Below are 20,408 nucleotides of genomic sequence, written 5' to 3'. Positions count from 1 at the left end.
TGAGCCTGACCACTGAGGGGGAAAAATGTGACGCATGACCCCCCCCCCCCCCCCTTACAACAGGCTATGTCTCCTGATTTCACGCCTGCACAGTGCAAGATTGGGTTACCTAGCCACTAGGTGGAAGAAGGAGGTAGATGGAGGCGCCTAGTGCCTCCTTCACCCCGGGATGAAGAGGAATAGGAGGACGGCCCGGGACCCAATAGACGACATCTACAGCAGGATCGAGGGATCTGAGGATAAAAGGTACGTGAGGTTTAAGTTAACTGATCCATCAACATTATTTTGTAGGTATCCTTCAGATCATAGGGCAGCACTTCTAATGGGAATTCAAGGTAAACTTTTGACTTTGACCTAGATTTTTTTAGTTGCAGCTTCACTGCAAATATTGCTTTTTAGTAAATACATTAGCCCACAGTTTTACCATGCCATCAGAATTAACAATACTGCACAAAGTACTTTCTCTATATATGGATAGATAAAGCTGTGAATTAAAATGAATGCAGTGATACTCTCATAGGAAACACAAGCCTACACAATGTTCTTTATACAATATATCAAGTAGTACAAGCTATTGAAGTCAAGCTAAAGACATCAATTTGCAATTTTATTTTATTTAAAAGAAATACAGAGTAAGAAATAAACCAGACAATGTAAAGATATTTCCCGGGAATTGTATCCTTCCAAACATTTTACTTTTACACACATAAAATTCAATAGTTGACTACTTGACAATTCTGCCTCCAGAATCAACACTGTAAAATGTGTTTGTTTTAGGCTGACTTCAGCAAGAGTAAAAACATAAGACAAAGTTTACTAAAAATGGTTCCTCTTTAACTGTGACATATTTCTTGTTTCTTTGTGTGTGCTCAATATTTAATGCCACCTACCTTTCACCTCCAGTACAGAATTCAAAGAAGGGACTATATTCTGATGGTATTGACATTAAAAGTACATTTTAGAAAACTGCTGACGTTCTTTCCATTTTAAACAATAAATATGCTGTTTTTGAAGACTCAGAACAAACATGTATCATGTCAAATGATAACAGCAACTCCAGTTTAACCTATATACCTCACAAATAAATATCTTTCTCTTGCCATTCTAGTGCTTTTTCCTGTGTATAATATGCCGTCAGTAATACAGAGAATAAAGGATCAAAGTTGTGTTGATTGTACGATTGTTTTGTAACATGCTATATTTACCATCATGACATTATAAAATGTTTGCACTTTTTGTAAAATGCAGTTTGTAAAGGTTATTTGTACTTTCCTATAAAAATAAACACTTTTCCTGACACACGTCACATAAAGTAATAATGTCTTTTAAGATAAATCCAAAAACTGACACAACCATTTAAAAGCAGGCACTGAAAAGAACCCTGTAGTAGCATAAAATTTTATTGTCTACCACTTACAAGAAATAGAAGCAATAGATAATACCCACGTGTCTGCACTGTTAGTAATGTTCAAGGGAACCCTAAGCTGGGGTTTTCTAGCACATCTTGACTACAAGCGGGAAGTTTGTTCTTTGCTTCCACCAAGGAGAAGGAAGAGGACCAGAGTGCTGTCTTTCTAGGTACTGTCAATATTTTCTTTCTGTCCAGGTCAGTTAATTGCAGAAGTGTGCAGTTGTTTTGGAGGTATTGGGCCTGATTTAATAAAGCTCTCCAAGGCTGGAGAAGATACACTTTCATCTGTGAAGCTGGAATGGATTTCAATAAGCAAAGTCATTTGCTAGCAAATCCTGGACCAGTTACATTCAAGGTTTGTTGGATCACCCAGCTTCACTAATAAAAAGGCTTCTGTCCTCATATGATATTTCTTTATCATTTTGGATATACTGTAATCACACACACACACACACACCTAGATTGTTGCATGCTACTTAAACATTCTGGTAATGTTATTGTTTTATGTTTTTGTTTTCTATGACCGTTCTCCTTTAATGTATGCACTTTTCACTGAATCTGTGATGTATCTCATCATCTCTGATTACTTTAAGAAACGTATGTGCCATACAAAATGAAAACAATTTTCTTTTTTTAACCACCTGGGCGTTACACTGATGTCTAGATTTCTGTACCAAAAGCGGTACACTGTTTTTCATGATTTTTTTTTTTAAATTGTAGACCTGTAACTTACAGAAATATGTCTCTAGCAGATATCATGAATATAAAAAAAATTTGAAACACACAAACATGTAAAAAAAAAAAAAAATACTTTTAATAAAATTAAATACCATACACAAAAATCAGCTTAAACAAGAATACATAAATAAATGAAAAATACTGAAAATGCGATAATTCGGTATACTGTATAGTAATATATTTTTCTAAAACACCTCCCTAGTGTCCGTCACATACATATAGACAAAACCACATAAATATATTTTGTATTATTTTGTATTGGATTGGATACAGGACTTTGTATTGAATCCAATACAAAATATTTGAATATCCTGCTACGACCCCCATCGACGGGCACATGCACGGACATCATCAGGAATCGCCGAGGGACACGTACGCGAACGCCGGGTATTCTAATTCTTTCCAAACTTCCGTACTTCCATGCAAAAAGTGGTAAATTTTTTGCATGGAAATTTATTTTAGATTGTAGGCTATAATTCATCGAATTACTCAATAATTACTTATAATTCACCAAATTACTGCATAACTCACTGAAATATGTCCAAAATTTTATAAATTTAATAACATTTTTTTTTAAAAACATAAAAAAAAATCTTTAAAAAAAAAAATCTTTACAAAAAATCCTTAAAAAAAAGTTTAAAAAAAAAATCCTTAAAAAAAAAGTAGTGTATAATGTAATGTACCTGTACAGTAGCCTATATAATATTTATATAATACAATTATATATATATTATATAAGGATTTCTTTGTATTGGACTCAATACAGCTTTTTTCGCACCGATGCATGCAGCGACGTCACCGGGAAACCCCGGTGATCATCACTGCACTCGCCGGATGACGATCGGAAGACAGAAGACGTGTCCGGAGGAGCTGCGGGGAGAAGGTGAGTATTTTTTTTTTTTTTCGATCGACGCTGGATCATATCAGGGGGGACCAGGTAAGTAAGGGGATTTAGACAGTGAGAAAAGTTCGGGTTTATCGATTTTTGCGAAATCGATAGACCCGAACCAAGGTCGGGTTTACCGGCCAGGTGGTTAATTGTTCTCAGACAAGCAAAGCTTGCTTTAATCATTTTAACAACGACCCCTACATTATTGGAGACAGGTTTAGCCCTCATTACCAGGACACAAGGGAACAGACTGTGCAGTAGTTATCTGGCTCTCCTGTGTGCTTCTAACACAAGGTAAAAATAGAAAAGAAAACAGAAAGTAAATAGTCCATATTTAATACTGTGTATGCAGCCTGATTGTATCAGTAATAAAATTGGAATGTTTAATTGGGCTTTAACCTCCCCAGAAGTAACCCCGAGAATGACTCGGGGTAGAAAAAAAGATACTGGAAGCGGTAACCCCGAGTCACATTTGGGGTAGGTAAACCTATGGGAAATAATAGTGAATAAAGCGCTTACCTGATCCGCCAGCATCCTCCTTTGTGATCCTCGTCTTCTTTCTTCCTCCGGCCGCTGACGTTGCACACAGACGTTCCGTTCAGGGCGGGGTAGGAAATTCAAACCTATTTGTAATGCATTCAATACAAAATAACTGTATTGAATACAATACAGTGGATTTATTTGTGTAAAAGCAGTACATTGTTTTTCATGAAAATTTATTTATTTATGTATAATATAATAGTATTTTTTCTATTATTATTTATTTAATTATTTTGACATGATTTTCAACATGATTTTAAAACTTTATTATACTCATACTATTATATTATAATGTAAAATAAATTTCCATGAAAAACAATGTACCGCTTTTAGACATATAAAACAGGACGGAAATGAACAGCTCAGGAGGTTAAATATTAGGTATGTGCAAGCTATTTGATTTTAGGATTTTCCATGGGAGCTCCCATAAACAGGGATGGATCTTATGCAGCACAGGCAGAAATGGAAGATAGAAAAGTTTTGTTCCACGCTGGTGTGAATTAAAATTTTTGCATCATGTGCCTGGAGTGCTTCTTAAGTTATCTATATGTTACCTGCATATGTTACATGCAATCAAAAAAGGAGACAACAGCCAGAAGTTGAGCTGGCATACTAAACCAAAGGTGCCCTTTAACTTTTTTTTAATCCAGGATTCATATACTTTCAGACATTATATTTCCATTTTTTTATTCTTCCTCTGAAAAATAGTTTCCCTTGGCCGAAAGTTCTATTAAAAAAAGCATAAATAGATCCCAAAATATTTTATGTGTACTGCATCATGCGTGAAAACTCCATGCAGTTAGCATTCAATTTTGCTAACAGCATCACCAGTAAATCAATGGTCTGTTTATATCCACATATGATATAAGAATGATTTCTTTTAAAAGGTTATTAGCATTTACGCAGTTGGTTGTCAATGTATTTGATTACAAATTGACAGAGCACCAGCTAAGGATAGTGTAATGGGTAGTGCACTTACTTTAGTGCTGTATTTACAGATCTTTGCTCTAGCTGTTCTCTATTATTTTTATTTGCTAAGACAATATGCTTCGCCGATGCCTTCCACTGCAAAAAAATGTTAAAAGCAAATAAACATATCTTATTCAGGTGAATGCTTAAGAAGGCAAACAAGGAGTTATACTAGTGAGTGCTTTGGTTTTATTGCAAGAGCTCTACAACTTGTTAAGCGGCGCTGATGCTTTATGCTCATAATAAAGAAAACATTTAGGTGGTAATGTTAGCAGTGCATTGTATATAAAAAAGCACAATGGCAAAAAGGACAAGAAAGACAATAATGGTTGCGGGACAGCTGTATAAATGATAAATGCAACATATATTTGGAGTGATGGTTTTTAAGGAGGAAAATGCTTTTTGGTTTTTATCTCCACAGCTCTACTTTCTAATGGCTCAGCTGAGGTTAGGGCTCTTATTTTTTCACCCTAGTCTAACCTTATGGAACAGCAGTGGTTCTTTATGTAATGCAAACTACAAAGTATCTTGCCACGTCATGGTTAGACTTTCTAGAACAATTTGCAAACATAAAGAATTGTATTGGGCAACGGCATTTGCCACAGACACGTTATTAACTGCATTCATAACTGATATTTTATACATATTGTCTGTAAGAAAAGCACATTATGGATTTCCTTAAAAATGTAAAAAAAAAATTAAAAAAATCTTAGGGATAAGTGAAAGCATATTGTTTTAGAATAAAAAATTGTTTAGTCCACAAAAATCTATACAATCTAAACAATTAGCAAATGAAGGTACTAAGTGGTGCCCAAGCCTCGTAAATAAAACAGAAGTAATTTCATTACGTTCCGTGACTGAGCCAAATTCTCATTTGTATTTCACACACTTCCCCTCCAGGGCACTGCAGCTCACAGTGGAAGGGTTTTAGTAACAAATGCTATGTAGCCAATAAAAAAGCAGTGAGCAGGACTGGGTGTGGCCAGGTGCTGACTAACTTAAAGTAGTTATTTTTGGCTATAACAAATGCCTTGTTTTAGGCCAGAAAAAAAAATATTTACAGAAAAGAGGGACAAAAGAGAGAGTCTTTCCAGATGGGTGACAGTTGAGAGATTCGAAAAGGAAGGACCTCATCAGCATGTTGGGTTTGTTGTCCAATAAGCAAGCATGCAGAGTGGCAGTGGTATGTGAATCATAATAATACATAACTATTTTGCTAGATAACACATTGCTTAAATATGCCAACTGAGAAGTTTGTTGGAATTCATCTTTGACTGAAAAACGCCTGATTTTCAAAGTTATATGTGACACAAGAGTTGCTGTTGAAGCAACAAGCCATTTATATGAGATTAGTTTTACCTACCAAAAGATTTGAATTTATGTCCATTCAATCTGAGATTCACACAAGTCCTACAAGTCAGTAGTATCAGGGTGTTAACCTGACTTTCCCCCACTGCGATTCATAAACACAGCATGGTCACCTCCCCACCTCCAAGCATGTTACTGGACAGTGTGGCACTAATGACTTCATCTCTTCTGTCACTCTGTTATATCACCTACCAGCACATTTTTTTTTATTAGCATATGTGTATGCGGAAGAACCTGATTGTTTCACAGTACTACCTTTCTCTCTCCCAGTCTTCCTACTGTACAAGGAATTAAAAAGAATGAAATTGAGTCAGACTCACGTAACTGCACTAAATACTGAATAATTTAAAATAAATATAATTATCTAGCCAATGAACAAACCAACTCCTGTTTGGTTAAATATGCACTAATGTAAATAGCAGCCAGTGTTACAATCTGTTGGTGGTTGTTAGGAGCAGGAAAGCTCCCAACCCCAATTTACAAATTGTATCCCAATGTAAACAACTGGTTGGGACAGCAAAAAAGGCAACCATTTTGCTGTTCTCCAATTGTGAATGTTTACATTAGTTTGCTAACTTGGCGAGTCCTAGTTGAACCCAAGTTGTGATCACCCTCATATTTGTAAATTAAATTATAACAACACTATTTATATCTACCTTGTACTGGGGTAAATGTAACCCAATAAAATGTTCCTATTTGTGATGAGACTCAATCTGAGATTTCATTCTATGAAAATGTGTATACAGCAGCACTCCAGATAAACACAAGATAAAAATGAACAAACAAAATACTAAAACTAGCGTTTGCTGCAACATTCACCTTTAATCCAGAGATTTTCTATGCAGTACAGTTTCTGCCTTTAGATGCCCTAAGTCTGATTGCATTATTCAACCTTGCTCAGAGCCGAGGTTGTGACTTCCAGCATCAACAAGGCATTTCTGACCTAAAGACAACGCATTGGATTTTTTTGGTTTTTTTTTCACTTTATTGGACCATTCTCTGTAAATCCAAGAGATTTTTTGTGTAAAAATCCCAGCAGATCAACAGTTCCTTAAATACATAGACCAGCCTGCCTGCACCAACAACCATGAAAAGTTCAATATCACTTAAACCACCTTTCTTCCCTATTCTGATGTTTTAAACTTCAGCAGGTTGTCTTTACAATACCTACATGCCTAAATGCATTAGGTAGTTGTCAAGTGCTTGACTTATTGCATATTTGTGTAAACAAGCAGTTAAATAATGTACCTAATAAATTGGCCAGTGAGTGGCCAATACATTGCCACAGGATCTCCAGCTAAACAAGGCTAAATTCCCTGGCATCACAGATCTCCTTATTCAGATTAGAAAAAAAAGCAACTTTATGGTACACTTACTGTTATAATATAAAGAGTTTTACAGTTCAGGCTACCTCTTAACAAGTATCTAAAATTATGGCCAGAAAAAGGTGAGTATATCACACACAGCACATTTAACTAACCATAAGGCTATGTTGTAAAGGCCTCTTTTATAGGTCTTTTTTAGGTCTTTTATACTGAAAAAAAAAAGCTTTAGTATGTTACTGGAAAAATGTTTTAACATATGTTATAGTACAAAGAACAGTACAAAAATGATTAGAAACCTATTTTGAAAGCTATGAAATTTAAAACAAATATGATACATGTTTATAAACAGATTGTGGACTAAAACTATAATTTACATAATTTATATTTTATAAAACATACTATCCTGGATTTTTTTACGATACATTGTGATACAATAAACAGATAATACACAAAGCTTCTCCTCACAGATACTCAAAATCACTTGACATTCTCATGACGTTTCTTGGAGAAACACATTTCCTGTGGGCCAGTAATTTTCTTTCAAAATACTTGGACATTTTGTGATCATGTGATCCTTTATGAATAGTCACACGATTTCAGATAAATACTGTACATGTACTATAAATTTATAATTGTTGTTATATAATTATTCATTTATTATTCAATTATTCATGTTGTAATTAATAATAGATATACTAGCTTTTTGCTTTGCGAAACCTGAACTTTAAAGGCTAAGAATTTTAAAGAAATTTGTCAATGATGTTATCAAGTTGGCTAGATATTTTCTTAGAAATAAATTAATATCTGCAGAGAAGTGGGGATGGATGACTATGATGATAATACAATAGTCAAGTAACGTTGTAATTACTTTATTTTAAATATGAACATAGTCCTCAATTATGCTACAGACACATGTCCGTCAGCCTCCCAGCTGCCAGCTCTCGGCTCATCCCAACTGTACATAACATACACCAAATACAAGAGAAGAAGCCGCGTTCAATAAAAGAGAAATACTTTTACTATAGGGAAGTGCTAGCTCAGATTAATTTTCCAATGTTCCAATGATTTGTTTTGTACAAATGTTGGATCACTGATCTGGAGTGGAGCCTTGGTTCTTTACTTGGTGCATAGAACTTGTTGAAATACCTGTATGGCACTTCCGCTGGTGTTGGATTGCAGTTTATGCACTAACATTTACATCCAGGTAAAAGGATTGGATAAAAAATTGGACATCCAGGTAAAAATATGGATTTTTGCTTAAAAGAGTGTGGATTTTAAAGGTTGTTATTGGATTATGTACTGCTTAGATGATGATTAGATGGTGTTGGTGATGCCAATATTTATTAATCAGGCTTATTATTGGGGGTATTGCTATTACCAAAAGGAACGTCATCCTATATTGGTTGGCTACGATTCCCATGCAACTGTAAAAATGGCATGTGCCACTATACCACTGCAAACACTTCCAGTCCTCCTCCATATGTTCTCCAGTAAACCATGAAACCAATCCTGATAGTAGGTGGTATATTCCTGACTGCTGGTGACTTTTGTTCAGGTCCAAGGGTTTCAATGCATTGATAGCAAACAATGTATTTGCCAAGTAGTCAAGCAAACATAAACATTTAATGAATTGTGCATTTTAAAACTGTATTGAACCCCATGTTTATGCCTGTGGACCTACAGTAGCTTCTGAAAGTATTCAGACCCCCTTCACTTTTTTCAACTTTGTAATGTTGAAGGTGGATACTACAATCTTTAAATTCTAATTTTTCTCATTACTTCAACTCCGTACCGCATAACAAAGTGAAAACAGAACTTTAGAAAATTTAGTAAATGTATTAAAAAGAGAAAGAAAAAATATGAAATTTCACTTTTACATAACCTTTAATTTAGTAATTAGTTTAAGGACCTTTGGCAGCAACTACAGACTTGAATATTTTTGGGTATGATGAAACAAGCTTTGCACACCTGGATCTGGGTGTTTTTAGGCCATTCTTCTTTGCAAATCCTCTCAAGCTCTGTCAGGTAGGATTGGGAGCATCAGTGGACAGCAATTTTCAGGTCTCTCCAGAGATGTTTGATAAGGTTAAAGTCAGGGCTCTGGCTGGGCCACTCTAGGACATTCACAGAGTTGTCCCTAAACCACTCCTGTGTTGTCTTTGCTGTGTGCTTTGGGTCATTGTCATGTTGGATCATGAACCTTCAGCTTAGGCACTGTGGAACAGGTTTTCACTGAGGATATATCTTTACTTTTCTCCAGTTTATTCATGGTTTCATCAGACCAGGGAATCTTGTTCCTCACAGTATGAAAGTGCTTCAGGTGTTTTTTGAAACCAGGAGAGACTTCCATTCACCCTCACTGCCATAAGGCCCAGATCAGTGGAGAGCTGCAGTTATGGTTGTCCTTCTAGAACTCAGGCCCATCTCCATACAAGATCATCTGGGGTGCATTTAGACTAACTATTTGTCACAATGTCTCACAGCGGGTTGGTGGACCCTGCATGTCACCAGCCTGGTTGGCAGAGTCGTGTGCAGGGACCAGAGTTTCCAGCTTCACCAGGGCACCCTGCAAGGGGTGATGGTTTTTAGGAAGTGGTGCCCATGTTGCAGCCCCTGTGTATGCAGGGGCTGGTCACTGATGACTGATCTTCTGGGGTAAAGAGGCAGCTCCCAGAGAATCACATTATTCAGACCAGAAAGTAACCGGCGTACAGGATTCCTGAGCAGAACTGCTGCCGGCTATAGACGAGTGCAAGCTGGACAATACAGACAAGGGCACCAGTCCCCTGGTACTGTTGGAATCAGTGACACCATCAGCTTATTTTCTCTCACCTCTCTTATTAAGGCCCTTCTCCCGTGATAGCTCAAATAGGCCATGCAACCAGCTCTTAGAAAAGTTTTGGTTGTGCCAAACTTCTTCTATTAAAGAATTGTGGAGGCCACTGTGCTCTTGGGAATCTTCAGTGCAGCAGTTTTTTTTCTTTGTAGCCTTCCCCAGATCTGTGCTTTGCAACAATCCAGTCCCTGAGCTCTATATGCAGTTCATTTGAAGCTCATACCTTGGTTTTTGTTCTAAAAAGCATTATTGGCTATGAGGTCTTATATAGAGACGTGTAAGCCTTTCCAAATCATGTCCAATTAATTTAAATCACCACAGTTAAATCAAGGTGCAGAAACATCTCAGCAGCGATAAAATTAAAAAAAATAGGGAGCACCTGAGCTAAATTTCGAATGTTGCATTCATTCATATTTTTGTTTTATTAGTCACTTATCACAAATTATCTGCTTTGGTTAACTATTCACAGTAATTATTAAAAATATGCACTGGAAGTAGGTTTAGTGGAAAGAGCACTGAACAAGTGTGGTAGAAGTATGTTTTGCTTCATAAATAAAGAAATCACAATTGATAAAAACAAAAGAAAATAAATACACTTTGGGGAATAGTTAAGTACATGTAGAGAAAAAAGTCCAAAAAAACACAGGACAGTTTAAAGACACTTGTAACAGACATTACGGATAATTATTTACTAATAATTCCACATTCAAAGCCTATGGATGATAATTTAGTCATCTATAGACCAGTGTAGAGCAGTTTTTTTTTTAACATTAATATTTTTCCTAACATCATTTGTACTTTTTCCTGGTATGTATTTCCTTTGTTTTCTGGCTGCCAGAAATCATAGGGTTATGGGTCACATGAGTAGTGGGTATTGAACCCTTAAATAATGAAGGGATTGTACATGTTGGCATACTTTGAGTATCAGATTACATTTGGGTATTAGATAGAAAACTATTATAAAAAGGAAATTTTCCCAATGTAGATGCAGATAACAATAAAACAATTTAATTGCAGAGTTTTGGGTGTAGACACCTGCCAAGTACTTTTTGCCGTCAGTATTTGTTCTATTTCACTATCGTGCTGGAAAGTGAGGGGGAATTTCCCCAGTAAAAAGAGAAGTAATAACTTAATTTAAATAAAAACAAGATGATGTTTAATTTGAGAAGCTGTTGAATCTTCTATATAGAACCAGTAACACATTTTTTATCTTTTAATACGAAAAAAAATTTAGCAAATGTCATGTACATGACCTTCACTTGCTACCTAAAGATGGCATATGCCAATGACAGTCCCATTTGGGAACGTGAGGTAGGAAGGACCCTTACCTGTTCACCATTTTTATTATATGTTTAGTTTTAATTACCAATGCTTCTTACAGCTCAACTTTATTTTTTACTGCTGTTTCATGGCATAACATGATAAGGGGGGGGGGGTCCTGGTAAAAAAAAAATGCTGGCAGAGACCCCTGGTCAGTATAACATGCAGATGGTGACATGCAGTGGGGGACCCTGATAGTAATGTACTTGTGGTAACATGTTTTGGAGGGGAGCTGGTGGTAACATACCTGGGGGAAGTCTGATAGTAACATGCTGGGGGAAGGCCTGGTGATAACATACTGGGAAGGGAGGTCTTTGTGATAACATACTGAGGGGCCTTGTGGTAACATGTTGGAAGGGGCCCTGGTGGTAACTTCCTTGTGGTTTCCCTGTATATGCTGGTAGTAACATGTGAGGTGGGTAAGGGGACCTAATAGTAGCATACTAAGGTAGAGAGGCCTGGTGATAACTCTAAACATGCTGGGACATTGCACAAAATGTACCTACCCTGTTTCCCCGATTATAAGGCACTGTGTTATATTTTTTGAAATGCCAAAATATGCCCTAGGTCTTTTTTTCAGGGGATGTCTTATTTTTCCATGAAGAAGACTACAGTACACATTTATTGTTGAAAGTCACTCATGATCACTCATGTTCCATTGATTGTCCCCTTCTGATCACTCATGTGCCGTTCATATTCCCCTTCTGATCACTCTATGCCATTGATTGTCCCCTTCTGATCACTTACCGGTAATTAAGTGCAGGGATCAGCAGCTTGCTTCCTGGTGCAGAATGCCAGCTTGTTACTTTCAGTTTCACTCTGCACTGCAGCCAGGAGCAGACACGTGCTGCAGCCAGCATCAGGGAGACACACACAGGATCAAATATCGGGGGGTGTCTTATTCACGGGTGAGTGTCTTATTTTAATTATTTTTTCAAAAATCGGGGGATAGCTTATTTAATGGGGATGTCTTAAAATAGGGGAAACACGGTAAAACAGAGGCAGAGTATGATGACTGGCTAAATGTTACTGTATTTTTTTCTTGTCCACGAATTGTCACAATTGCCCTTGTCTGCATACTTGCCATTTGCCACTTCTTATATTGACAGAACTTTTTTTTTTTTCCATTTTGCCACAAGAGCCCTGTTTTACAATAGTTTACTCCTATAAGTTTAAATTATATTTAAATTCTTGAATTTAAGGGCACACTGCTAATATTCCCATGTTTGTACAGTACGTAAATGTTTCCTGTTCCGCGCACCGCTTTTTGACCCTTGTGTCTTATCTTTCATCTGTTTCGCTGCTATTCACTAAAAGTCTATTTTTTTCCTGCAATTAACATTTGTTGAATTTTAATGAAAAAAAATTTGGTGTGTTTGTATAGGTGGCCAAGGCTATTGTGGTGGGACACCACTGGCTAAACTTCAGGAAACACTGCACTAAAACATGAATACATTTAAAATGCAATTAATATGGCATACTATTATGTACTGTGCTCTGCAGAACAGCATTTTAGTGAAAATCATGTCTTCTCCAATATACTTGTTTAGAAGAATGGTTAATATAGGCCATTTGCACTGTGAAGTACGATCCTTAATGTTTCATTTGCACTTAAATGCAAGCAATATTGAGAAGAGAATGTAATTTATTATTCAGAAGCAATCCTCTAACTTGTGGTTCCTAAAACTCTTATGAGTAAAAAACATAAATGTTCGCATTTGAGTTTTTAAAATATGACAGCATTATTATTTGCTGTCTGTGCAAAATTAATTCATACATTTTCACAAAAGAAAAAAAGAAAAACCTTGTCCATTAGCTAGACTGTCCTTGAAATGGAAAACAGAAATCTGTTTTCAGCATAATCTGCAGCTAAACTGCATACTTTTAACTCTTTAGACATGTACCGTGTACGTTTTTGGGAAAAGAAAAAACTTTGTATTGAGCAAGTGCAGTAAAATAATAAAAAAAACCTACAGCAATTTAAATATGCATTTTTTTATAGGTAAAGTACAGTCATATTCAGAATGAATATACATTCATTGTATATACAACAAATATTACAATGATAGTAATTCAGCCATCTTACCCCACACCATGTTACCACCACTACAGAGTTCACATCAACATGCTAAAATCTGCCTACTCCAGCATGTTACCTCTAGCATAATATCATAAGGGTCGCTTATGTTACCACCAGGGGTCCCCTAACATGGCGAAATTATAGCATGTGTACAGTGGCCCCCTGACATCATCAGTCCATCTTGGTAGATCAATAAATGACCGATCGGGGAGGATAGCTGTACGTTCCTATAGAGGACAGCGCAAAGGGGTGCAGCTTGCTTGTCCTCCTCCCAATCTTTATAAAATGGAACATAGCTGTGTGTACAGTGCCTATTTGTTCTGTCACTGAAAACTACCACAAAATTTTGTTTCCAGCAACAGAAATCTAGCATGTGATCAGGGCTTTACGTTCTATCTCAGGACACAATGACCCTGATTCATCAAGCCAAATCGTATTATCGATCGCGCAGTCGTATTAGCGATCCGGAATCGTGCGCGATCGCGCTATTCAACAACCGAAAAAGCTCGCGCACGAAGCCGCGCTTATCCGACAGGTTTTTCGCATGGCAGGAATCCGGCCGACAGATTCAGGACGCGAGTGTACGCGCGCACTCGAGCCCCGGACCGCGGTAATCCGCGATCGCTGGTCGCGCGTATTATCGCGCTTCCCGCGATCGCGGATTTCAATGATGAATCAGGGCCAATATGAGGAGATTTCTAAAGGAAGATGTTTTTAGACAGTTGTCACTAAAAAGTGTACCCATCAGAAGAACTGTAGTTCATTAAATTTGAACTTCAGAAAGACATCTTCCCCAGTGTGTATGCATGTATATATAGTGATATGTAAGTTTGGGCACCATAGGTGGAACATTCTTTGTTGAGTCTTAGCATTTTATTCACCAAACTTGAAGAGATAAAGGTTTCAATCAAAATAATTTGACTATAGTGTATCAGGTTACATTAATTATTCACTGGAAAATAAAACAAGGAATCTTATTGATTAGTATTGGTATGTAATCTTTAAATCTATTGCTTTTTGTTATATTTTTAATGCACCATAAGTAACAATTTGCATTATTTAATTACTGTAAAAATCTATAGATAGATATAAAAACTAACAACTTTCATCTCTGGACTGTAAGAAACCTGCAAGGAAGCAAACAAAAGAAAAAAGAACCCAAATGCCAGAACTAAATGCTGGTAACTGCTTGTAGTAAATGGTTAAAGGCTGTGATTCTAGCCAAATGGGGTGCCAGGCCACATACCACATGTTTCATTTCTTTCCAGTCTGCTAAATGTATACAAAGAACAGCAATCATACTTTAACATTTTATAAACATGTTTACTTTTGTTATATTGCTGAGATTGTATTAACTTCATTTTACTTAGAAAACCAGTAAAATTCTCCTGTCAAATACTAACTTCCTCCAAGTCTCCTCCAACAACACATTGGCATTAAAAAAAAAATAATTGTTTTTTTACTTGACAACAGCTGCGGTAATGTGAAGTCTTTACTCTTTTTTGTTTACAAAAACAAGAGTCCATCTTTGGGTGTCCATAGCTGTGTCTGATGTGGAGACTTCCTATTGGCCATCATGTGGCAGGGTCCTCTCTGATTCCAGAAAAAACTCCGCAGGCAATAATGCCAGCATGAAAGAACCAATAACAGATGCATCTGCAGCGTTGGATCTCTTCACTCAGAAACAGCGCCAGCTAAGGACCTTGATTGTTTCATTAGGTATATATTGCATCATAAGGTTATAAAAAAAAACAGTGAAAGTGGAAGTGTAATGGGTGGGTTACTACATAACAGAGGGTGCCAAAGAATATTATGGGGTGTGTCAAGAGTTTAACTGTGAGGCCTAAACAGTGAACTTGTCTTATTAGCACCTTTTTGAATAAAATATAAATATACAATTGGATGTGTTTGGTTAAATGTGTTTCATCTGTCTGTGGACAAGGAGTTTATGGAGATAGAAGGAGAAAGAGATGGGAAAAGATCGGTGTTCCTTGTAATCTATCTGCAATGAAATAGGCAGGGCTAACACCCCAAATTAAGGAATATGGATTTTAAAATGTACTCTGTTGTTATATCAAGAGAAAAATATATATACACATTATATTCCTGGCAGTTATGTTTCTGTATTTACAACATGTTTATAAAGAAAAACGTGGGAAAGTTTGCTTCTATTTGAAGGATATACTAAATGCATTTTGTTTTGTTTTTTGCCCAACATTTTGAAAGCTAATTGGAGGTCTAATATCTGAGCACATCTTAATGGGACCAAAATCAAACCTCTTAAATAAGTGCAACAAAAAAAAAATAAAAGTGTACTTAAGTGAGTGTGGCCAAGCTGTATTTTATTTGTAAATTGGTAAGGAATATTTTATAATAATTATTAATAATCAGTTTTATAAAATCTGCTGTGCAGTTAAGATATAGAAGCAGGTCCTACCAACTTGGCATTCTAGTGTTTATGTTCAATCCAACACAAAAAACAACAGCTGTAATAAAATTGTTATTTGAAAGAAAAATCTAACTTAAATTTTTCGTACTTCAGGCCATTCCCACAGACTAGACATTTCATAGGTATGTTAGGATGGTGGGACAAACCATTTGTACACTGGGATTGCCTTTGTGTCAAGAGTGAGTAAAAAAAATATATATATTTTTCAATGTGAAAAAATAAATAAAATCATTTTTTTTCCAAAGTTATATAACATGAGAAAGTTACAAAGATTTAATCACAGTATGGCAGAGAACATAATGGATTCACAGAGGCCATCCTAAAAAAATACAGAGCTTTTTGTCCCATCGCCCAAACTAATGCCTCTATCTTTGAATCTTTTTTTTTTTTTTTTGCTTATTTAAAAGCACACTTCCAAATATGTGATCCATAATACAGTACAAGACAGAGCATGCAGCTGGCACTTAACACGTCACCTCATCTTCACAAAAGCTTCATTGTTGATAAAACAGTGACTGTAAAAGAGCGCACACCTCAGAACGACCGACATAAAATGCACGCTTAACCCTTACTTTGATGCTTTATCGCAAAGCTGTAAAAGATTAATTTATATGGGCATGCTTCAGCAAATAGGCACGCAATTCATACTGTATGTCAACATTATCTTCCTTATAAACAGATCCCAAGTCAGTCTGGTCATTTGTGTCCCTTGAGGGCTGAGTTGGAAGTGAAAAAAAAATTGAGGAAGGGAAAAAAAGATCAATTCACCATTCACTAGGCAAGATCAAATAAGAAAACTGCAGGGACATCACCAGGTCAGAATGTGGGGAACTCTGCAGACCTGGTCTTCATTAAGCAGTCTCTCTGGGGATGTTATATTGTACCTGTCCATAGGCTTATTGAACTGCATAACCCTCCTCTGTTCCATCTCCCTAGGCCCAAGTGAATCATAACCCTGCTGCTGACAACTTAAAGAGGGACTGATGCTGCAACATGAAAGTACTTTTTTCTCTCGTCTTAAGCAGGCATTTTTTTTTCTTCTTGAAAAGAGGACACAGCATTGACTCGTGACATGGAAAGATGAAATGAGAGGTCTGGGATGGACTTGGAGCAAAGCAGATAAAAGTAATCAAATGACACTCCTGGAATGCAAATTGGCATTCTTCACTACAGCAATTGCACAACCCATGAAACATCTCTGACAGCAGGCAGGATTAGTACAGAATGTTATGTAAAGAACAGAGTAGAAAAAAAATCTAACCTCCAAAACAGGCTCTTAAAAGGATGTTTTAGGTGTATTGCAAACATTGAATTGAACATTGAATAAATAGCTTCTTAAAATATTCTTGAAGCACATGGACTTTTCAGTTAAAATTATGAAAAATAAAATGATGATCTGTTTAGTTGGTCTTTAATTTCTTTTAGTCCAAAATGTATTTTTATTTTTGTACAGGGTAGAGCAGACAGGACACATAGATTGATTCATATCTGTCAATGTTCCCCAAGGGGCTTACGATCTATTGCCCTATCAAACACACTACAGTCAAATAACCTACCAGTATGATTTATATATTTGATTTATATATATATGATTTATATATTGTATATATATATATAGATTCCTCATATAAATATATAAAAATATAAAACAAAAATTTCCTGAGCCTAAATACAGTTTCATTATATTGCAGGTTTTTTTCTATTCCCCTTGCAGTGGACATAACTGCTGCCCTGGCTAATGTTTTCTGGTTAAATTAAACATCCATCTCTGATATAACATTCCTTAACTAAATAAAGAATGGGCCCTGGCATAACAGACTTGCTGAGCTATGTAAACTCTGAAAAACACTAGCCAGCGCTGTAGCTACAACTGCTCCTAGTGGAACGTGTCACAGTTTGTGTTCTCAGTGACATGGATAAGTTTTATAACTATAGCATTTTTACAGGCAATTTTTTGGCATGCTGTAGTTCTCACCCCTACACTGCTGAACTGTGAATAGGTCATCCGTTAGTTTTAGGCAGTTTTAGTAAGTAAGATGTTATTATTATAGTCACAATATGAACCCCAAATGCAAATGTGTAATTAGAATACAGTGTGCTTATTCAGCTTTTCAACGTAAATGTGCACACCAACGAAATTGAAAAAAAATGTCAGGATACTGAATTAACAATTGGAATGAAGTAAAGTTCAAACGCAATTTTAACACACACATACACAGACTTATATTCTTAACAAGTTCCAGCAGATGCACCCTGTTTACAAATTCACAAATGCTTTGCAGTTATGAATCTGCAAAACAACCACTGTGCACTTATATTATAAATAATATTAGTGTAAAAATTATCAAGTGTTCTGTGAGCAAGTAAAAACCCTCTGACTTTTTATTATTTCAGAATATTACCAGGTTTTTGAGTTTAAGCTTTGACTTATTATCTGTCCCGTACCCCGCTGTTTCAGTTTATTATTTTAGTATACATATTATCAACAAGTGCAGGATTTAAACTTAAACTATCATAAATTTCATGCTGCTTTAAACCCCACTTTAATTTCTATCAGCATTTCTACCACCACTGTGCTTGGGCAGTTCCCAGTTCCTTCTCTCTCTCCCTATGTTTTGTTGCTTGCATTTTTTGACAAGCCTATCTCCCACACTCCTCCAGGGCCTTTGATCACTGGAACAAGACATGTCACATTAAGAAGAGAACAGAGACACTCACAACAAAAAAAAATCCAAATCCTCCATATCTGGCCTTTGGTACTCAGCAGAGGTGAGAACAGTGCCCATCCTCCATCCTAGTCATATGCTGCAGTTTACAAGTAAAAGTAAGGATAAAGAAGGGGGCTGATTATGTACACAGGGCACCAAACACAAGCTAAACACTAGCTGTGATAATCACTGGGCAGCAGTAAAGGGATTTCAGCAAACTGCAAGTGATAAACACAGAAGTAAGCCAGAAATGGTAGTTACAGTAACTTCACTTCCTAAAATGTGCTGCCACTTGCCGGCTTATATAAGAAACTAGCAAGAAACAAAATCTGCAGCCCATCACAGCAAACACTACCAGTCCTTATCTATAACACTATTTACAAATAAATGCACAAGTTGTATATATTAGATACCAAATACATATTTACAGGTTGTTTAAAAACTAATGACAGTCAACTGTAATTATTTAAAAATTCTTAATTTGAGCTAGCTCTTTACCATAATGTAGACGAAATCAATATACAGTTAGCATTAAAAAGTCATATAACTCTGTGCTGTGGTATGTGTGCTTGTGAATCACTGTTATTCAGAATTTGTATGAAATGTATATATCTTACTTTAATACATTTACTGCAGTTGTGAATAACTTTGGTGCTGATATATATATATATATATATATATATATATATATATATATATTTATCACTCTAAATAAATGTAACTTACCATGACTGCATGCTCCTTTTCAATTCCACAGAACTCCTGTATTTGGTTTCTCCCTGGTAGCTGAAGAGTTTGTCAGTGTCTATCCCAACTTTTGTCCTGTCAGTAAACTTTGAGGTCCTTTTTTTTTCTTCCCAGGCAAACTTGTCACTAATCTTCAGATATTCTTTTCATTGAACAGATAGCCCTAAGCCAAGTATATTGGTCATAAAGGCAGGGTTCTCCCTCTGCCAAAAAAATACAAAGTTCAGGAAAGGCTGAAGACATCCAACTGCATGAGGGCAGAGAGTGAAGGAGAGAGAGAGGGGAGTATGAAGTTGAGGATGGGAGGGAAGCACTGCGATCCCCTCTCACTCACTCTGTATTTACTCTACCTAAAGTGACTTGGAAAGATTAGGAGCAGTGTTACATATTTTCATGATATTACAGGGGAAATTTGCTTATGCTGTGTGACACTCAGATATTATCTGCTTTTCTGATTCAATGGAAGAGTTTGTGGATATCTGACTAATTTTGGTTGTTACAGATTCAAAGGCAAGGGGAGGGGGATACAGAAGAGGCTACTGACAGCAGTAAAATCCTGATGTCTTCAGTCTGTCTTTATGCTGCACAGACAGACAGAAAGTTTGCTGAGCCTGCCCTTGCAGTTGTGTCTTCCTTATCAGCACAGCTAGTCCAGACATTGCTCCATACACAAGAGGGTGGGGGGGAAATAAGACAGTACAAAGAGAGAAATGTTAGACCTGAAAACTTGGCTACTCTCAGAAAGTTTGCCCTAAGACTAGTTGTTCGTCTGCGGCTTCTGCTTAGCTCCCGTGTCTGTGTGTGAGTGTGGGTTTGGAAGAATTTGTTTTTTTTTTTTGCATTTTCTTTCCTCCTCCTCGGCCGTCACGGTGTAAGTTTGCAGGGTAAAGAGTCACATCTGTGTGTGACATTGAGCCAACCCAACTAACCCTGCCCTGGAGACACAAGAAAATACAGAGCAGCTTGCATCACAATCTCATAACATATACACCCTAAGCACATGTATTTGCAGGACACACATAAACATT

The 20,408-nt window shown here is 36.5% G+C and overlaps 1 protein-coding gene across 3 annotated transcripts in view; it reads right to left on the bottom strand.

The window, feature by feature from the left end:
* The window catches only part of BNC2 (basonuclin zinc finger protein 2), a 346,936-nt gene extending 326,797 nt beyond the window's left edge, over positions 1–20,139 (bottom strand). Inside the window, exon 1 of one of the 3 annotated variants that reach the window (XM_072404409.1) lies at positions 19,360–20,139. In XM_072404409.1, the coding sequence (XP_072260510.1) occupies positions 19,360–19,362 (3 nt within the window). In that variant the 5' untranslated portion in view covers positions 19,363–20,139. The remainder of the gene's footprint in view (positions 1–19,359) is intronic. The other 2 variants (XM_072404406.1, XM_072404407.1) reach the window with 2 other exon arrangements.
* Between the last annotated feature and the right edge of the window lie 269 nt (positions 20,140–20,408).

This window comes from Pyxicephalus adspersus, chromosome 3 (assembly GCF_032062135.1).
Source record: "Pyxicephalus adspersus chromosome 3, UCB_Pads_2.0, whole genome shotgun sequence".
Taxonomy (NCBI): Eukaryota; Metazoa; Chordata; class Amphibia; order Anura; family Pyxicephalidae; genus Pyxicephalus; species Pyxicephalus adspersus.
This window is presented reverse-complemented; position numbering and strand designations above follow the sequence as displayed.